This window comes from Ylistrum balloti, unplaced genomic scaffold (genome assembly GCF_031769215.1).
Source record: "Ylistrum balloti isolate Yb309-2 unplaced genomic scaffold, AGI_CSIRO_Ybal_v1 Utg370754, whole genome shotgun sequence".
Lineage (NCBI taxonomy): Eukaryota > Metazoa > Mollusca > Bivalvia > Pectinida > Pectinidae > Ylistrum > Ylistrum balloti.
In genome coordinates this window covers 537,969-557,215 of record NW_026782443.1, presented here as the reverse complement: position 1 = coordinate 557,215, position 19,247 = coordinate 537,969, and the positions used below count along the sequence as shown (strand labels likewise).

General features: G+C 37.4%; 2 protein-coding genes across 2 annotated transcripts; both read right to left on the bottom strand.

Moving 5' to 3' along the window:
* Window positions 1-348: 348 nt before the first annotated feature.
* Window positions 349-12,127, bottom strand: LOC132558077 (uncharacterized). Its single transcript, XM_060222602.1, has 2 exons — window positions 11,144-12,127; window positions 349-862 (listed from the first exon to the last, which is right to left on the bottom strand). Exon 1 carries the CDS (start codon window positions 12,047-12,049, stop codon window positions 11,375-11,377), a length of 675 nt encoding a protein of 224 aa, XP_060078585.1. The 5' UTR covers window positions 12,050-12,127; the 3' UTR covers window positions 349-862; window positions 11,144-11,374.
* Window positions 1,927-4,900, bottom strand: LOC132558090 (involucrin-like). The gene is made up of 2 exons (XM_060222615.1): window positions 4,855-4,900; window positions 1,927-2,582 (listed from the first exon to the last, which is right to left on the bottom strand). Exons 1-2 carry the CDS (start codon window positions 4,898-4,900, stop codon window positions 1,927-1,929), a joined length of 702 nt encoding a protein of 233 aa, XP_060078598.1.
* Window positions 12,128-19,247: the final 7,120 nt, after the last annotated feature.

The following is a 19,247-nucleotide window of genomic DNA, read 5'->3' as shown; positions in this document are numbered from 1 at the left end:
ACTGAACATCATCTATAAACATAAAACATTTTGATTGTTATCACGTTTCTCGCGTTGATAAAATATTGTGTTAATTTGTCAGTCAAAAATAGGTTTAGAGTATTACCACCAAGAGATCGATGTTATGGAAATGCTTTGATGCTAAGTTTAGAACGGTACGTATATATGTTAAGTCATCCTCCCCGGTATAGGCGTTCCTCATTTCAAAATTGGCAAAGGCATTTCGGTTAAATTTTAAAGGTATTTATCGGCAAATCAGAAAGCTGTTTCACTCAGGGTGTTAAAACAATTGGATCTTTTCATCGATCAGGTGGGAAAGTGCGTAAAAGCAGAAAAACCACATATACGGAGCTTTATATCCAATTTATTTCTCTAACAATAATGAGCAATGCAAACAGAACAAAAATGATCTATAAATGAAAATTTAAAAACAAAATACAAATAGAATTATATCATATTTATAAAAAATAGTAAAATCACATCAAGGCGGATAGCTAGACTACTAGACATAGTCGTGAATTTCACAGAAAATTTTAATAAACACGTATTGTATAAACTTATTCATCTGTTGTCGTTTTCTACTCTCCGCAATACCTCACTCTAAAATGACCCAATCGGCGGAGCCTAGCAGAGAGAAATGGTATTAAGGCACTCGATACACTCCGAACCAGGTTTTTTGTGAAACCTCCAAACATAAATTTCAACTGAAAAGTAAATTGGCAAAAAAAATTGTTTTGGTTAAAAACTTCTGAACCGATTTTAGACTTTTACAAAAAAGTACGAAACTATCCTCTCCCATGTGATGGAACTCTCGCTACATTCACACAGCAACTAAGCATCAGCGACGGGCCAGCAGAACAACCTACAACAAACGAAAACAATATTAAATTTCGTCTAGCTTGCTTCAACGGTAATATAAAGTTAATTATGTTTTGTCAGCATAGTTTGTTGTTCAGAATTCTAAAGTCATCGGACGTACAATGGTGACAGAATGTTTGAATTCCAACATAATTAAGAAAAAACACGCGAATTACACGTTCAGTTTACAAAGTAACATTATTTAGGGACGTATTCGCTGTTGGATATTGGGGATTCAAATGACGAATCGGTTTCAGGGAGCGGACTCCAATCTCCAATCTCCAGTCACTAATCCTCAACTTCTGACACAAATAATCTACAACCAAAGTAGGGAATTGGATGGTGGCCACTGAAGACACTGTTATAGTTTAGGTACACTGCCCAATCCACGTCTGTGATTTCATCACATGATGTAGATCAGTATATGTAGATCAGTATCAGTGACATTATAAACATGGTCGGTAGGTGGTTAAACGATAGTGGTGGTACATTGTGAAAACAAAAAATGGAAAAAAGCCTGCATGCCACATTTTGATACAATCTAATAGTGGCAAAATATACACATGAATATGGAGTTGTTCTAACACATGAGCATGGAGTTGTTCTAACACATGGACATGGAGTTGTTCTAACACATGAACATGGAGTTGTTCTAACACATGGACATGGAGTTGTTCTAACACATGGAGTTGTTCTAACACATGGAGTTGTTCTTTCTAACACATGGAGTTGTTCTTTCTAACACATGGAGTTGTTCTAACAAATGAACATGGAGTTGTTCTAACACATGAACATGGAGGTGTTCAAACACATGGACATGGAGTTGTTCTAACACATGGACATGGAGTTGTTCTAACACATGGACATGGAGTTGTTCTAACACATGGACATGGAGTTGTTCTAACACATGGACATGGAGTTGCTCTAACACATGAACATGGAGTTGTTCTAACACATGGACATGGAGTTGTTCTAACACATGGACATGGAGTTGTTCTAACACATGGACATGGAGTTGCTCTAACACATGAACATGGAGTTGTTCTAACACATGAACATGGAGTTGTTCTAACACATGAACACATGAACATGGAGTTGTTCTAACACATGAACATGGAGTTGTTCTAACACATGGACATGGAGTTGTTCTAACACATGGACATGGAGTTGTTCTAACACATGGACATGGAGTTGTTCTAACACATGGACATGGAGTTGTTCTAACACATGGACATGGAGTTGTTCTAACACATGGACATGGAGTTGTTCTAACACATGGACATGGAGTTGTTCTAATACATGAACATGGAGTTGTTCTAACACATGAACATGGAGTTGTTCTAACACATGAACATGGAGTTGTTCTAACACATAAACATGGAGTTGTTCTAACACATGAACATGGAGTTGTTCTAACACATGGACATGGAGTTGTTCTAATACATGAACATGGAGTTGTTCTAACATATGAACATGGAGTTGTTCTAACACATGGACAAGGAGTTGTTCTAACACATGGACATGGAGTTGTTCTAACACATGAACATGGAGTTGTTCTAACACATGAACATGGAGTTGTTCTAACACATGGACATGGAGTTGTTCTAACACATGAACATGGAGTTGTTCTAACACATGGACATGGAGTTGTTCTAACACATGAACATGGAGTTGTTCTAACACATGAACATGGAGTTGTTCTAACACATGAACATGGAGTTGTTCTAACACATGGACATGGAGTTATTCTAACACATGAAGATGGAGTTGTTCTAACACATGAACATGGAGTTGTTCTAACACATGGACATGGAGTTGTTCTAACACATGAACATGGAGTTGTTCTAACACGTGAACATTGAGTTGTTTTAACACATGAACATGGAGTTGTTCTAACATATGAACATGGAGTTGTTCTAACACATGGACATGGAGTTGTTCTAACACATGGACATGGAGTTGTTCTAACACATGAACATGGAGTTGTTCTAACACATAAACATGGAGTTGTTCTAACACATGAACATGGAGTTGTTCTAACACGTGAACATAGAGTTGTTTTAACACATGAACATGGAACATGGAGTTGTTCTAACACATGGAACACAACACATGAACATGGAGTTGTTCTAACACATAAACATGGAGTTGTTCTAACACATGAACATGGAGTTGTTCTAACACGTGAACATAGAGTTGTTTTAACACATGAACATGGAGTTGTTATAAAACATGGACATTGAGTTGTTCTTTAACAGTGATAGTGTGTCGAACTGTGTATGTGATGGTGATTATATATAGAAATTATTATAAAACACGCCGTGTATATTGTGATAGTGTGTGTAACTTTAGCAGATGGCTGTTATAGAGAGTAGTTTTGTTAACACTAGCAGTCAGTATGTCTAACTGAATGTGATGGTCGTTATAGAGGGTTATTGTAAACACAATTTCTAAGCTTGACATGATATTAAAGAGACAATATTAGTGTTTGTAACAGTATATGATGGTCGTTATAGAGAGGATCATTGTTAACACAATGTGGTAGTATATCAAACGGTATAAACTGTATTTGATATAAAAGAGATCGTTATATTATGTCTAACTATACGTGGTGGTCGTTATAGAGAGGGTTGTTCAAACACCGATTATGCAGTGTTCATAGATAAATAAATACTAAAATGATGTATGGAGTCACCTGATGGTATTTCGATAAGTAACTGAATTCTTTATCCTGTCGTCATATCGCACAGAAAATAGTTTAGTTTTTATAGACCTGGAGCCTCGATAATGGTAGCGTATGTCTTAACATTTATAAACACATTCATACAACCAACAACGGATCACTAAAAAAAAGAGGGTTAAACGCGTCAATATTCGTTCTGACGGTATCGTAGATAAACGGGCATCTTTTGGTGATGAGTGATCCACTGATAGATAAAGGTTTACTCTGAGTAGGAAATCCTGTCAGAGCTGTAGACTATCTACACACTGACAGGCAGATGTTCTAACTTGTTGTACGCTACAGAACAGAAATGAATAAAAACATTGGTTTCTTAGGCACGTGATTTAATAATACAGCGAACAAACATTGCAGGCACTATGGAATAGTCGACAAATCCGCAAAGTTATTACACGAGCTTAATAGAAAATTATTTGGTATAATCAGGATTCTAATGATAACCAACTCCCTGAGTCACAACTGATTTTAAATTAATTTAGGATTTTTCTATCACACCTAAATAAAGAAAAAACAACGTTTTATTGTTTACATTTGTGTCTATAGGAACTCACAAACAAATATGTTTAAATAAGAACGCAAAAATGATGAACAAATAAGAATATGTACTGCAGTATCTAGGAGATAAAAACACCACGAAAATGTTAAACGTCAAAACACATTGATGTGCACAAATTTAAATATGATTTTTTTTCAAATAGTGATGTTTTTCAAAGATCACTTAAATAATGCTAATTGTAATAATAATAAGAATAATAAATAAAATAAAATTGAACAAAAACAAACAAACAAACAAAACCAATGCTCTTCCACCGTTGATATATATAATGATTTAAGAATGTTCTAAGATGTCTTGACAGAAATCGACTCGATCTGTTTCCAGGCTTTAAGTACACATTGATTTTCTACTGTAGAGGTTTCTTATCGAAGTTTTCTGTAGCGCCAACTTGTTTGTTATTTATAAAAATAGTTGTGTTTAGTTTTAACAAAGCAATCCAAGAAACAAAAACAGGGCACTATAGTCAGCATAAACAGTAATTACAGCAGTCTGGGCCAAGTTTCGACCACGCGAGTTCCTGGTTAGTTAGGCGGAAGTAACGCGCGTGATTGGCGGTGACACGTGCGTTTAATGACGGTAGAATGTGTACATAGCTACTCGCCCAGTCAAGTTTGATGTATAGTGTGTTTCATAAAACCTGACAAAATGAGATGAAGACTACACTATACTGAGATTACCTAAAATAACCTGACGGCCTAACCGTCACCGGAAAACCGAGAACTCGATAGCTGCACGCGCACGGCCATGTCTATATATAGACATGTTGATATATGTAGTTATGTGGTTGGATTCTTCCGTACCTATTTATTTTCTGTATGATTAGAGTGAGATGAAGATGAGACCAGACAAGATCCAGAAGTAGGCTGTACCCAGTTTATCGGTACGATCAGTTTAGTCCGCACACAAACATCTTATACACGCGCATTTCTCAATCATATCATGTTTCGGCGAATGCAGGTTCTTATCTTAATTTTCTCGTTTCCATTTAACAACGCGACTAAGAATTAGAAATATCCTTGATCAGAGGTCGAGGGGTGTTTGGAATGTTCAAGCAGCGAAGAAATACAAACAGGAACATGGGGTCAGTAAGGGCTGAGGAGAGACGAAGTTGTGAAATGAGAGAAGAGGGTAACGTAAGAGAGAAGTGGGTGTCTGAGGAGAGTATAAGGAGATGAACGAGGGTGGTGCTGGATAGAAAAGGGTGAAAGGGGAGACGAGATTAAGATGATAGGAGAGAAGGCGGCAGAGGAGAGAGGAGAGTGTTAGAGAAGAAATAAGGGTCTTACAGGTTGGAAAGATTGTTATACGAGAGAAAATGTTATACATAAGTAGCAAAAGTCAAATAGGTTTTCAGAGGTGGAACTCCGATGTTAAAAAGAGAGACGAGGGTGTTGGAGGACAGTCGAGAGTGTCAAAGGAAAACCAAGGGTGATACAGCAGAGTCTAAGATTTCGGAGGGCAGACTAGGTCGATACAGGAGTGTCTAAATTATTAGAGAACATACAAGAGTGATGCAAGAGTGTCGGGAATATCATAGTACAGATTAGAGTGATACAGAGCTGTCTAAGATATCGGGAAACAGACAAGAGTGATACAAGAGTGTCGGAAATATCAGAGGACAGACAAGAGTGATACAAGAATGTCTGAAATATCAGAGAACATATTTAGAGTGATACAGGGATTGTCGGAAATATAAGAGGACATATTAGAGTGATACAGGATTGTCGGTAATATCAGAGGACAGACTAGGATGATACAAGAGTGTCTGAAATATCAGAGGAAAGACTAGGGTGATACAAGAGTGTCTGAAATATCAGAGGAAAGACTAGGGTGATACAAGAGTGTCTGAAATATCAGAGGACAGACTAGAGTGATACAGGGATTGTGTCGGAAATATCAGAGGACAGACTAGGATGTTGTGTAAAATTTGTATAGATAAGAAGGAAAGATGATGTTATGGGAAAGACGAGGGTAATAAAAAAAGAGAAAGAAGATACTTTTAGAGATAAGATAATCGAGAGAAAGAGAGAGAGAGAGTGGTATTGTTAGAGGAGAAATGAAGATGCCATAGTATAAATAGACATGTAGCCATACCACGTGGGTATGAAATGACAGGGCAGGAGATTGCATGACAGAAAAGTGAAATTTTGTAGAGGAGAAAGATGATAGATAGAAAGACTAGAAAAGAAAATCTTAACGGGAGAGGACTAGAAAGGTGAGAGAGGCCGGGATAGAGAAATATTTATCTAGAGAGTACGAGGATATCGAGATGAAAGTTAAGAGAGAGGACAGGATAGAGAAATATTTATCTAGACAGTACAGAGATAGCGAAATGAAAGTTTTATCTAAAGTACGGGGATAGCGAGATAAACGTTAAGAGAGAGGAGTTGATAAAGAAATATTTATCTAGAGAGTACGTGGATAGCGAGATGAAAGTTAAGAGAGAGGACGGGATAGAGAAATATTTATCTAGAGAGTACGGGGATAGCGAAATGAAAGTTAAGAGAGAGGACAGCATAGAGAAATATTTATCTAGACAGTACAGAGATAGCGAAATGAAAGTTTTATCTAAAGTACGGGGGTAGCGAGATAAACGTTAAGAGAGAGGAGTTGATAAAGAAATATTTATCTAGAGAGTACGTGGATAGCGAGATGAAAGTTAAGAGAGAGGACGGGATAGAGAAATATTTATCTAGAGAGTACGGGGATAGCGAAATGAAAGTTAAGAGAGAGGACGGGATAGAGAAATATTTATCTAGAGAGTACGAGGATGTAGGGATGAAAGTTAAGAGAGAGGACGGGATAGAGAAATATTTATCTAGAGAGTATGGGGATAGCGAGATGAATGTTAAGAGAGAGGACGAGATAGAAAAATATTTATCTAGAGAGTACGATGATGTAGGGATGAAAGTGAGAGAGGACAGGATAGAGAAAGGGAAATCTTAGATGGAGCGAAAAAGAGAAGGATTAGACGGATCATATTGCTTTGCCATTTTCCGTTAGACCCTCTTCCATTTTTACTGCTACATATCCTACAAATGTCTATGGCTTCCTTAACACGTTTCCGACAAACTGAGTAGCCCGATGATAAACATACACGATGGACTTTTATCAGGAGTAAGAGAATGATACCTCCTGCTGTCAGCGAGCCCGCGTCTCATCAGCCCTATTCGGTCCATGAGATGGACTACCACAGATAATTTATATCTAGATGATAAAGCTGCACGTCATTATAAATGGTTTTATTTTACAGCTGTTTGTTAAGATAAGTTGGAAACATTATTTGAGCTATGTTTTATCTGCAAAATGTTTCCCTCGTCATAAATATCTTTACATTACTCCCAACTAAAATCTTTTCCTAGTCATAAATATCTTAACGTTACTCACACCCGTCAATAAAGATAAAAACTCTTCATTCGTCATAAACATCTTAATATTACTCCCACCCAAAATCTCTTCCCTTGTCATAAATGTCTTAACATTACTCGCGCCCCTCAACAAAGACAAAAACTCTTCCCTCGTCGTAAATATTTCAGCATAAATTTCACCCATCAACAAAGACAAAATCTCTTCCCTCGTCATGAATATCTTAACATTACTCTCACCTATCAACAAAGGCCCTCGTTATAAATATCTTATTAAGTGGAAGTTGTCTTCACAGCGTCGTATTTACGTCTAGACTAAGCAATAAAGCAATGTTCGAATTTGTTGTTAGTAACGCTTTCAAAATTTTCGATACGTTGAGATTTGAAAACTCCAAACTATCAACTTCTACAGTAACACACACGACCTATCAATTTAAAAGGTCTTTCTCAATGGTGTTTGTTTATCTATGTGCACTTGCCAACTGAATAAAATGTGTCTAGGTTTTTAACGTCAAACTTGTAAGTTGAAAATAAACATCTGTTTGTAAATTAGTTATACTGATGATATACTCAGAAAGTACGCGAGCTTAGGTTCAAAGAGCATGCCAGTTTTTGTATGATGTCGACGGAAAAGAATTGAACCTGTTTGACACTGAAGCTGTGGGAAGAGACGTCTGGAATCTCCCCAACATTTTGTTTACACGAGTGTTTAACTAGTTACTCGTTATATAAGATTATTAAGCTTTATCTTACGTATGTTTCATGTTTTGCCCAATTTGACGCAATGTCAACAGTTCCGACTTCCCGTCGGCGTTGTACAATAGCGGAAGGCAGTGTGTGTGTTACGCTTCTCACTAGATTGGTATCCACAGATACGTGCACCAAGGCATACCTAGGATAGATTCAATCTCAGACGACAAGACATAGACATTCTTGTCTAGAACATCGGCCACTCTGTGTTATTTTATATCAGGATCGACATTTGTATCAAGTATATTACGAAAATAACTTAGAAAATACAATCATACTGCTTGCTCTACAATCGCATTCTCATGTTGCCGCCTGATATATATCGTACGCTCTTAATACGTTTCAAGGTCAAAGTAACCGATAACTTTATCATATACAAATTACGTAATAGATAAAACAGGCTGAAATAGCTTCAAAACATATACATTTTTAACAGAAGTAGGCTACTTTAAACCACATGGATTAATTACTATGTGCTCTTCAGCATTTACATGCACTAGGAACAGCTAGCAATCTATCCAAATCGGACAGGCCATAGTAGCAATCCAAATGACCATCAGAGTTGACCAAATTGTCAGACATCACTACTTTTAGTGTGGCCTTATATTCAGTACCAAAATATTAACTTAAAATGTTTATCTTCTTGTTCACGCTGACATGACTGTTTCATAATTCTAAATGAAATACGTTTCATGGTACACTCTACACTATGTATGACAAAAACTTTATATTAACATGCGTTGGATCTCCCTCTATTGTTCAGTGTGGTAGTCCCCAGCTACTCCAAGGAAACCCGATCAAGTAAATTAATCTGACTTTTCACGGGACAATAACTTCGGCCAATAAACAGCAAACACTGTTCGTCTCCCAAATATTTCGTTTCTATACTGCATATTGAAACAGTTTCGCCCCATGTTATTTTCACCCTTGTACCATTATACACCCATTCACCTCATCTTCATTTCACCCTCTGAGGATTACAAAAATAGTTATATAAGTGTATTAAATTTTCGCCCACTAAGACCTCCTAGTTCATAGACAACAATGGGGAAATTATACAGAGGCGAACATTTCACGGTTTATAGTATTGTGACTGGAATATGTAGCATGATCAAGGTTTAATGTGAGTGTAGTTTCTGATGTACAACCAGACCCTCAAACGCAGCTGGCTGGATATCAAGAAAGACTTGAGAAATATGACAGGAAATGATTGTGAATCCTTGACAGAATGGCCACCCCTACTGAACCAAGATCATAATCGTGGTATAAATCAGAAATATGTATTACGTTTCGTCGGTATGATTGACAGTCCTTGCATTTGAAAATAGGAAAATTGTACTAAAATATTACAGAACGTGTGTTACCAAGCGACTACACTAAACTGTGAGGGAATCATTTTAGCTTCGTTTATTTTTGCATTACGTCTTATTAACAGCCAGAGTCATTTAAGGTATGCTGGGTGTGCATGGTCTCAAACCTGCGACCCACAGGTGGAAAGAAAGTGATAAAGACGATAACAAAGCCGTGAACGATGATGATGTGACAAAACCACGAACAATGATGGATCGACCAAACCACGAAGTGCTTGTTTTATATCAGATAGGAATCTGTTTGAACTCGAGAACTCGGGGTCTCTGAAGTCTATATTTATGTCTATCTGCATCACATAAGAATGCTGGAAAGAATCTTGATATACTAACTCAATGGTACAGCAGAGCTATGATATACTGACACAATAATATAGTAGAACCTTGATATACTGACACAATTATATAGTAGAACCTGAATATGCTGACACTATTTTACAGTAGAACCTTGATATACTGACATAATCTTATATTAGAACATTGATATACTCAAACACTTTCACAATAAAACCTTCATATACTGACAAAATTTTACAGTAGACGTTTGATATCCTGACATAGTTATACAGTAAAGCCTTAATATACTGACACAAGTTTATAGTAGAACCTTGATAAACCGACGCGATTATACAATATAGCTTTGATATACTAACACATTGTTTAGTAGAACCTTGTTATACTGATACAATTTTTGTGTAGAACCTTGATATACTAACACAATTTTACAGAAGAACATTGATATAAGGACACTATTTTGCACTAGAATCTTGATAAAATGACACTATCTTTACATTGCACGTTGATGAAATTTTCGTGTAGAACCTTCATATACTGACAAAATTTTACAATAGACCCTTGATATACTGACACGATTTTACAGTAGAACCTTGATATACTAAGACAATTTTACAACAGAACGTTGATATGCTGACACAGGTTTATAATAGGACCTTGATTTACTGACACAATTTCACAGGATAGTTTTGTTATACTGGCACAATTATACAATAGGAATTTGTTGTACTGCCACAATTATACAGTATGACCTCGTTATGCTGTCACCATTATACAGTAAAACCTTGTTATACTGTCACCATTATACAGTAAAACCTTGTTATACTGTCACCATTATACAGTAAAACCTTGTTATACTGTCACCATTATACAGTAAAACCTTGTTTTACCGAAACCATTACACAGTAAAACCTTGTTATACTGTCACCATTATACAATTACCGACACCATTACACAGTAAAACCTTGTTATACTATCATCATTATACACTAAAACCTTGTTATACTGTCACTATTATACAGTAAAACCTCAAAAACTTATTTCACTTTAAAGGATTACAAAGAATATATAAAATTTTGTTAAGGAATAAAAAGAAATAGGAAACATGAACCATGTGGACGGCTGATAACATGGTTAATTACATATCATTCGATATGATTATATAGCTATCATTTATTTGTTTGGAGCAATAAATAGATTTACAAATACTTACCATCGCATTTGACCTCAAGAGCCGTTACATAAGCAAATAAATAAAGTATGGTACTTTTGTTCCAGCGAAAGCAAATCTTGTAAAACAGTATACATATGAGGTTCTATATTGCCAAAAACTATCCCAGACCTGAATGTATGTCACACACTTCGGTCCTTAATATCTATCATATTGTCCTATATTTCCGTTGTATTATAATGTAATAAACAAGTATTGCCTTTTGTTCGGTGCCTATAACTTGTACTCCAGTAACGTACAGTACTTGGTCTCATCGTCCGAAAGGTTGGCGTTCAAGGTTATCTTTGCATTCTTGCCTCTGAGATTATCGAGACTAAACGTCGCATCCCAAATCGGTCCCCCTCGATTTTCAAAGTGGAACCACTCGCCGTCAGCAACAACGGCCACACCCTTTGCGTGTGGCACCTGCACGCTCCACTGAATGTTTGTTAGTTTGGAGTCGTTGTGTAGGATTAATGGTTTGTACAGGAAACACCCTTCCTTCCACTGGGCGTACTGTTTGGGGTAAGGGTACACCGGCTGCACTGCTCGAGTACAATGGATAAGATAATTGAAGACATTAGGAAGGGATTTGCTCTCGTCTGTAACAGGAAGAGCAAATAGCTGGAGCTTGTAGTAACCAATTTCCGGAAGTTGTATTACAAACACCACGGTTTTGTCCTTTGTATGTGTGAACACATACTCATTATTTTCCTTTTCCGTGGCACAGTTAATTAACTGGTGTGTAAACTTTACCGGCGTACTGCAGTTGAATGAAATATCCAAATGGTTTTCTCTGATCGTGATACAAGGATCACTGTGGCTTGAGACACTGAGGCCAAGATCTCCAAATGACCCTTGGGCACCCAGGTAACCTTCGGGTAAATCAGGTTTACCTGCATTCGCCATGACGAAATAAAATAAACACTTTCCGAAACTCCTAGTGGGTATTTAGTGAGCAGCCCGCGTGGCCAGACGGTCTGAGTACGATTACGCTGCAAATCTCAGAGCAGTATGATTATAAGTGTCGCACAGGTTTTATTTGTGGGTTATAATACATCTTCGTAAAAGTTATCTTGGGAGAGAAAACTCCTCGCTGCCTGTCATCCAATCAGCGTCGACATATAGTAGAGCGAGAGATAGCATCATTACTAGGAGTAGAGAGTAACGATGTGAGCCGAGGAGAAACCGAGAATACGTCGCCATGGCATCAACATCGCTTGCGATAAACCAGATAATACACTAAGTTACAAAAAAGCTAAAATTAGATTTTTCCTTTTAGGTATCAGGTTTTTTTTTTCAAATGTTTCACCATGAAATAACTTGCACGGTATAATATCTATCTACTCTTATCTTTATTCAAACCTTTGAAAGCGGACTGACTGCTGATTTTGAAATCTCGGTGAAATGCTATGTTTTATGCCGAAATTGACCTCGCGTGCGCGTATGTTTGTATTGGCTATATTCTGTGGTTTTGTTAAATACCTGCCTCAGTTGAAGGATATCCGGGCCAGATTCTCCAAGGCTGACTAACACAGATGTAAAAACAATTCCAATCGCTAACATTCCCGATATTACGATACGAGGAGGCCTCTGATGGTTTAACCAAGTTTTCCTTGTAACTCAATTCTCAAACTCATATCAGCATCCTTAAAAAACAAAAACAACAGATAATCATAACACAGTATAGTGTCATAAACACGTGTTTATCAAATGACCCAGTATACATATATACTATCACATGAGCCTGTATATTCATATATCACTTAATCCCTTACACTCATTTAGTATCATCTCATACCGTTCACTCATATAGTATCAAATGATCATGTACACTAAAATATCATCACATGTTCCTGTAAACCAATATATCATCAGAGGATAGTGTACTCTCATATGGTGTAACATGACCCCGTGCATTCATATAGTATCACCTAAAGCCGTGCACTCATATAGTATCACTTAATCCCATACACTCATATTATATCACATGATCCCGTTAGCTCATATAGTATCAAATGATCCTGTACACTAATATATCATCATCTAATCCCGTGCTCTCATATAGTATTACCTAATCCCGTGCACTCATATAACATCATCTAATCCCGTGCACTCATGTTTTATCATCTAATCCCGTGCACTCATGTTTTATCATCTAATCCCGTGCATTCATGTTTTATCATCTAATCCCGTGCATTCATGTTTTATCATCTAATCCCGTGCACTCATGTTTTATCATCTAATCCCGTGCACTCATGTTTTATCATCTAATCCCGTGCACTCATGTTTTATCATCTAATCCCGTGCATTCATGTTTTATCATCTAATCCCGTGCACTCATATATCATCATCTAAACCCGTGCACTCATATCACAACACCTAATCCCGTGCATTCATATTTTATCATTTAATCCCGTGCACTCATATTTTATCATCTAATCTCGTGTACTCATATATCATCATCTAATCCCGTGCACTCATATTTTATCATCTAATCCCGTGCACTCATATTTTATCATCTAATCCCGTGCACTCATATATCATCATCTAATCCTGTGCACTCATATAACATAATCTAATCCCGTGCACTCATATCACAACACCTAATGCCGTGCACTCATATATCATCATCTAATCCCGTGCACTCATTTAGAATCATCTGATCCCGTGCACTCATATAACATCATCTAATCCCGTGCACTCATGTTTTATCATCTAATCCCGTGCACTCATGTTTTATCATCTAATCCCGTGCATTCATATTTTATCATCTAATCCCGTGCACTCATGTTTTATCATCTAATCCTGTGCACTCATATAACATAATCTAATCCCGTGCACTCATATCACAACACCTAATGCCGTGCACTCATATATCATCATCTAATCCCGTGCACTCATTTAGAATCATCTGATCCCGTGCACTCATATAACATCATCTAATCCCGTGCACTCATGTTTTATCATCTAATCCCGTGCACTCATGTTTTATCATCTAATCCCGTGCATTCATATTTTATCATCTAATCCCGTGCACTCATGTTTTATCATCTAATCCCGTGCACTCATGTTTTATCATCTAATCCCGTGCACTCATGTTTTATCATCTAATCCCGTGCATTCATATTTTATCATCTAATCCCGTGCATTCATATTTTATCATCTAATCCCGTGCACTCATGTTTTATCATCTAATCCCGTGCACTCATATATCATCACCTAATCTGGTGCACTCATATATCATCATCTAATCCCATGCACTCATATAACAACACCTAGTGCTATGCACTCATGTAACAACACCTAGTGCTATGCACTCATATAACATCATCTAAACCCGGGCAATCATAAATCATCACCTAATCCCGTGCTCTCATATAACAACACCTAGTGCCATGCACTCATATAACATCCTCTAAACCCGTGCACTCATATATCATCATCTAATCCCGTGCACTCATTTAGTATCATCTGATCCCGTGCACTCATATAACATCATCTAATCCTGTGCACTCATATTTTATCATCTAATCCCGTGCACTCATATATCATCATCTAATCCCGTGCACTCATATAACATAATCTAATCCCGTGCACTCATGTTTTATCATCTAATCCTTTGCACTCATATATCATCATCTAATTCCGTGCACTCATATAGTATCACCTAATGCCGTGCACTCATGTTTTATCGCCTAATGCCGTGCACTCATATAACATCATCTAAACCCGTGCACTCATATATCATCACCTAATGCCGTGCACTCATATATCATCACCTAATCCCGTGCACTCATATATCATCACCTAATGCCGTGCACTCATATAACAACACCTTGTGCCATGCACTCATATAACATCATCTAAACCCGTGCACTCATATAACATCATCTAAACCCGTGCACTCATATATCATCATCTAATCCCGTGCACTCATTTAGTATCATCTGATCCCGTGCACTCATATTTTATCACCTAATGCCGTGCACTTATATAACATCACCTAATCTCATGCACTCATATTTTATCATCTAATCCCGTGCATTCATATTTTATCATCTAATGCCATGCACTCATATAACATCATCTAAACCCGTGCAATCATATATCATCATCTAATCCCATGCACTCATTTAGTATCATCTAATCCCGTGCACTCATATAACATCATCTAAACCCGTGCAATCATATATCATCATCTAATCCCATGCACTCATTTAGTATCATCTGATCCCGTGCACTCATATTCTATCATCTAATCCTGTGCATTCATATTTTATCATCTAATCCCGTGCACTCATGTTTTATCATCTAATCCCGTGCACTCATATAACAACACTAGTGCTATGCACTCATATAACAACACCTAGTGCTATGCACTCATATAACAACACCTAGTGCTATGCACTCATATAACATCATCTAAACCCGGGCAATCATAAATCATCACCTAATCCCGTGCACTCATATATAACATCATCTATAACCGTGCACTCATATAACATCATCTAATCCCGTGCACTCATATTTTATCATCTAATCCCGTGCACTCATATATCATCATCTAATCCCGTGCACTCATATAACATAATCTAATCCCGTGCACTCATATAACATCATCTAAACCCATGCACTCATATAACATCATCTAAACCCGTGCACTCATATATCATCATCTAATCCCGTGCACTCATTTAGTATCATCTATCCGTGCACTCATATTTTATCATCTAATGCCGTGCACTTATATAACATCATCTAATTTCGTGCACTCATATTTTATCATCTAATGCCATGCACTCATATAACATCATCTAAACCCGTGCATTCATATATCATCATCTAATCCCGTGCACTCATTTAGTATCATCTGATCCCGTGCACTCATATAACATCATCTAATCCCGTGCACTCATATTTTATCATCTAATCCCGTGCACTCATATATCATCATCTAATCCCGTGCACTCATATAACATAATCTAATCCCGTGCACTCATGTTTTATCATCTAATCCCGTGCACTCATATAGTATCACCTAATCCCGTGCACTCATATATCATCACCTAATGCCGTGCACTCATATATCATCACCTAATCCCGTGCACTCATATATCATCACCTAATGCCGTGCACTCATATATCATCACCTAATCCCGTGCACTCATATAACAACACCTAGTGCCATGCACTCATATAACATCATCTAAACCCATGCACTCATATAACATCATCTAAACCCGTGCACTCATATATCATCATCTAATCCCGTGCACTCATTTAGTATCATCTGATCCCGTGCACTCATATTTTATCATCTAATGCCGTGCACTTATATAACATCATCTAATTTCGTGCACTCATATTTTATCATCTAATGCCATGCACTCATATAACATCATCTAAACCCGTGCAATCATATATCATCATCTAATCCCATGTACTCATTTAGTATCATCTTATCCCTTGCACTCATATTTTATCATCTAATCCCGTGCACTCATATTTTATCACCTAATGCCGTGCACTTATATAACATCATCTAATGCCGTGCACTCATATAGTATCACCTAATGCCGTGCACTCATGTAGCATCACCTAATATCGTGCACTCATATAGTATCACCTAATGCCGTGCACTCATATAACAACACCTAACGCCGTGCACTCATATAACAACACCTAATATCGTGCACTCATATAGCATCACCTAAAGCCGTGCACTCATATAGTACCATCTAATGCCGTGCACTCATATAGTATCACCTAATGCCGTGCATTCATATAACATCACCTAATGCCGTGCACTCATATAGTATCACCTAATGCCGTGCACTCATATAGTATCACCTAATGCCGTGCATTCATATAACATCACCTAATGCCGTGCACTCGTATAACCACCTAATACCGAGCACTCATATCATAAGTTAGATAGTCACTTACTGATCCTCTATGGCTCTATAAAGGGTCAGTAAGTGACTATCTAACACATTTATCGCATCGAGGATCCTTTTCATACATCAACAACCCCTGTATCATCATGCTATTTCATTTATTGTATGTATAACAATGTAATCAAAATTTAACAACTACAAACTAAAACAAATCAGTCTGATATCAGTTCCAAACAGTAACTTCAAAACACATTCCTTTGTTTGAAATAGATCTCAATATGGCTCAATTTTCATTTGTTAATTGTAAGATTTTGGATAATTGTAACACTACAGTTATTAAACACTTGGGGGTGATTTGTACGTTGAACGTGTACAGAGTTATTCGTGACAGGACCAAAATCATTGAAAAGTTCATCAATGTTGAAGTCAGCAAGTTAGGATTGGTCCCACTCTGTCAGTTCCTGAGAATTTCCTGTAGCCGGTGTTTGGGGGGACAAAGCTTTTTGAACCGGTTGAGCAGGGAGAGCAGGTCGGACAAGGGGAGGGGGTAGAGCAAGTCCACTTTTTGGTTGGAGCGAGTGTGCAATAAACTTTCCCATTTTCACTTTTTCATCGTTATCGACTTTCTGATAAAATGATAAGGATTGTACTGACTTATGACCACTGAGAGACATACTTTGAGCTGCACCAAAACATGATTTGGACAAAATTGTTGCTCCAGTGGCTCTGATAGAGTGATTTGTATAAGTAATACTTAGTCCACAAGATACACTCGTGTCACTCATGAAGATTTTCAGTTTTTTCTCTCCAACGGGACTTTGACAGTACCAAGGGTCGTCATCAATGAAAGATTCTTTAGGCCGCTGCTACAATCGGTCACATTCTGGATGTAGTTTTGTCAAGTATTTTTCAAATGATGCTACTGGACAGGAGGGAGACCCTGAAAATATGTAAATGAGCATAATAAGAAACACATCTAGATTTCTATTTAAGCAAAAAATATACTTGATATAACTGGATAATAACAGGAAAAATATTGATATTAAACCATGCATTTTATTTGATAAATAAACTCTATTGATTTTACAACAATTATGAAACAAGTTATCCAACTTATATCAATCACTGTTGTTGATGAAATAAATACCTGGCATTTCTGGAATCACGCCTTTAGTTTTTTCTTTGTCGTTCTCCCTATGTTTTTTTGTTAATTCATCTGAAGCCTTTTTCACATACTTCAGTCCCGTTTTCAAGTCCGTTCTGACTCTGAATGTAGTTTTAGTCATACTATGTATGTACTCTGCCCCTCGACGACAAAAATAGAGCCTTATGTCAAATTGAACCCTGTGATATAATCCCATAGGAGTGTAAGGGGGAAAATGAACCGAAGCATACATTTTTTGTAGATCACTCTCACCTATGGCTTTGTAATGTTCGATGCTGCCTTTCCCCAACTGTTCTACCTCCGACATGGCAGCCTTAAAACTCGAATTTGACACTCTAAATGCACTATTTTTGATTATATCAAAGTTTTTGTTATATGGCGTATCTTCAAATACCTGTTAATTCCATGGCGTAATGCCTCCAGACTAGTAGGTTTGTAATGACTCCCATCAGTTTTCCTTGCATCCAGATAAAAATGGGATAAACTCTCAACTAATTGTTGTGGACTGAACGATTCAAACTCTATGTCTCTTTTCTTTTCCAATAAATAATCTCTGAAGCACTTAGCTGCCATTTGGTTAGCCTTTAAGGTCTTTGATGCTTTACTACTTAGTCTTTTTTTGTTGATATCTGCCGGTGTCGTCTGCTCAAAGCGGTCCATTTTGTAAACATTCCGAGTGGCCGAGACGTTTAAAACGCGATCCAAAAATAGCTCAAAACTGCACTTAAAATTTCCACGATGTAAGGGGAATAACTCTTATTATGTTGTAAAGTTAAACACCTTTCATTTCCCGAAGCGGTTGACGTGGTCGGCGCCATTAAATCAAAGTGACTCCCTATAAAACACGTGACGCCGTCTAACGGGACAAAGTGACCCCCCTATAAAACCCGTGACGTCTCTCATATGGTATTGTGATGCGGCCGTGATTCCGGACCGCCGGACCGGTTTCTATTTTATGTGTTAGACATTGTGGATGTTTTTCCGGTTGTTTGTCGATTTTTTCCGCCATTAAAGGTTGACAAAACTGGTTAACTTATCATTG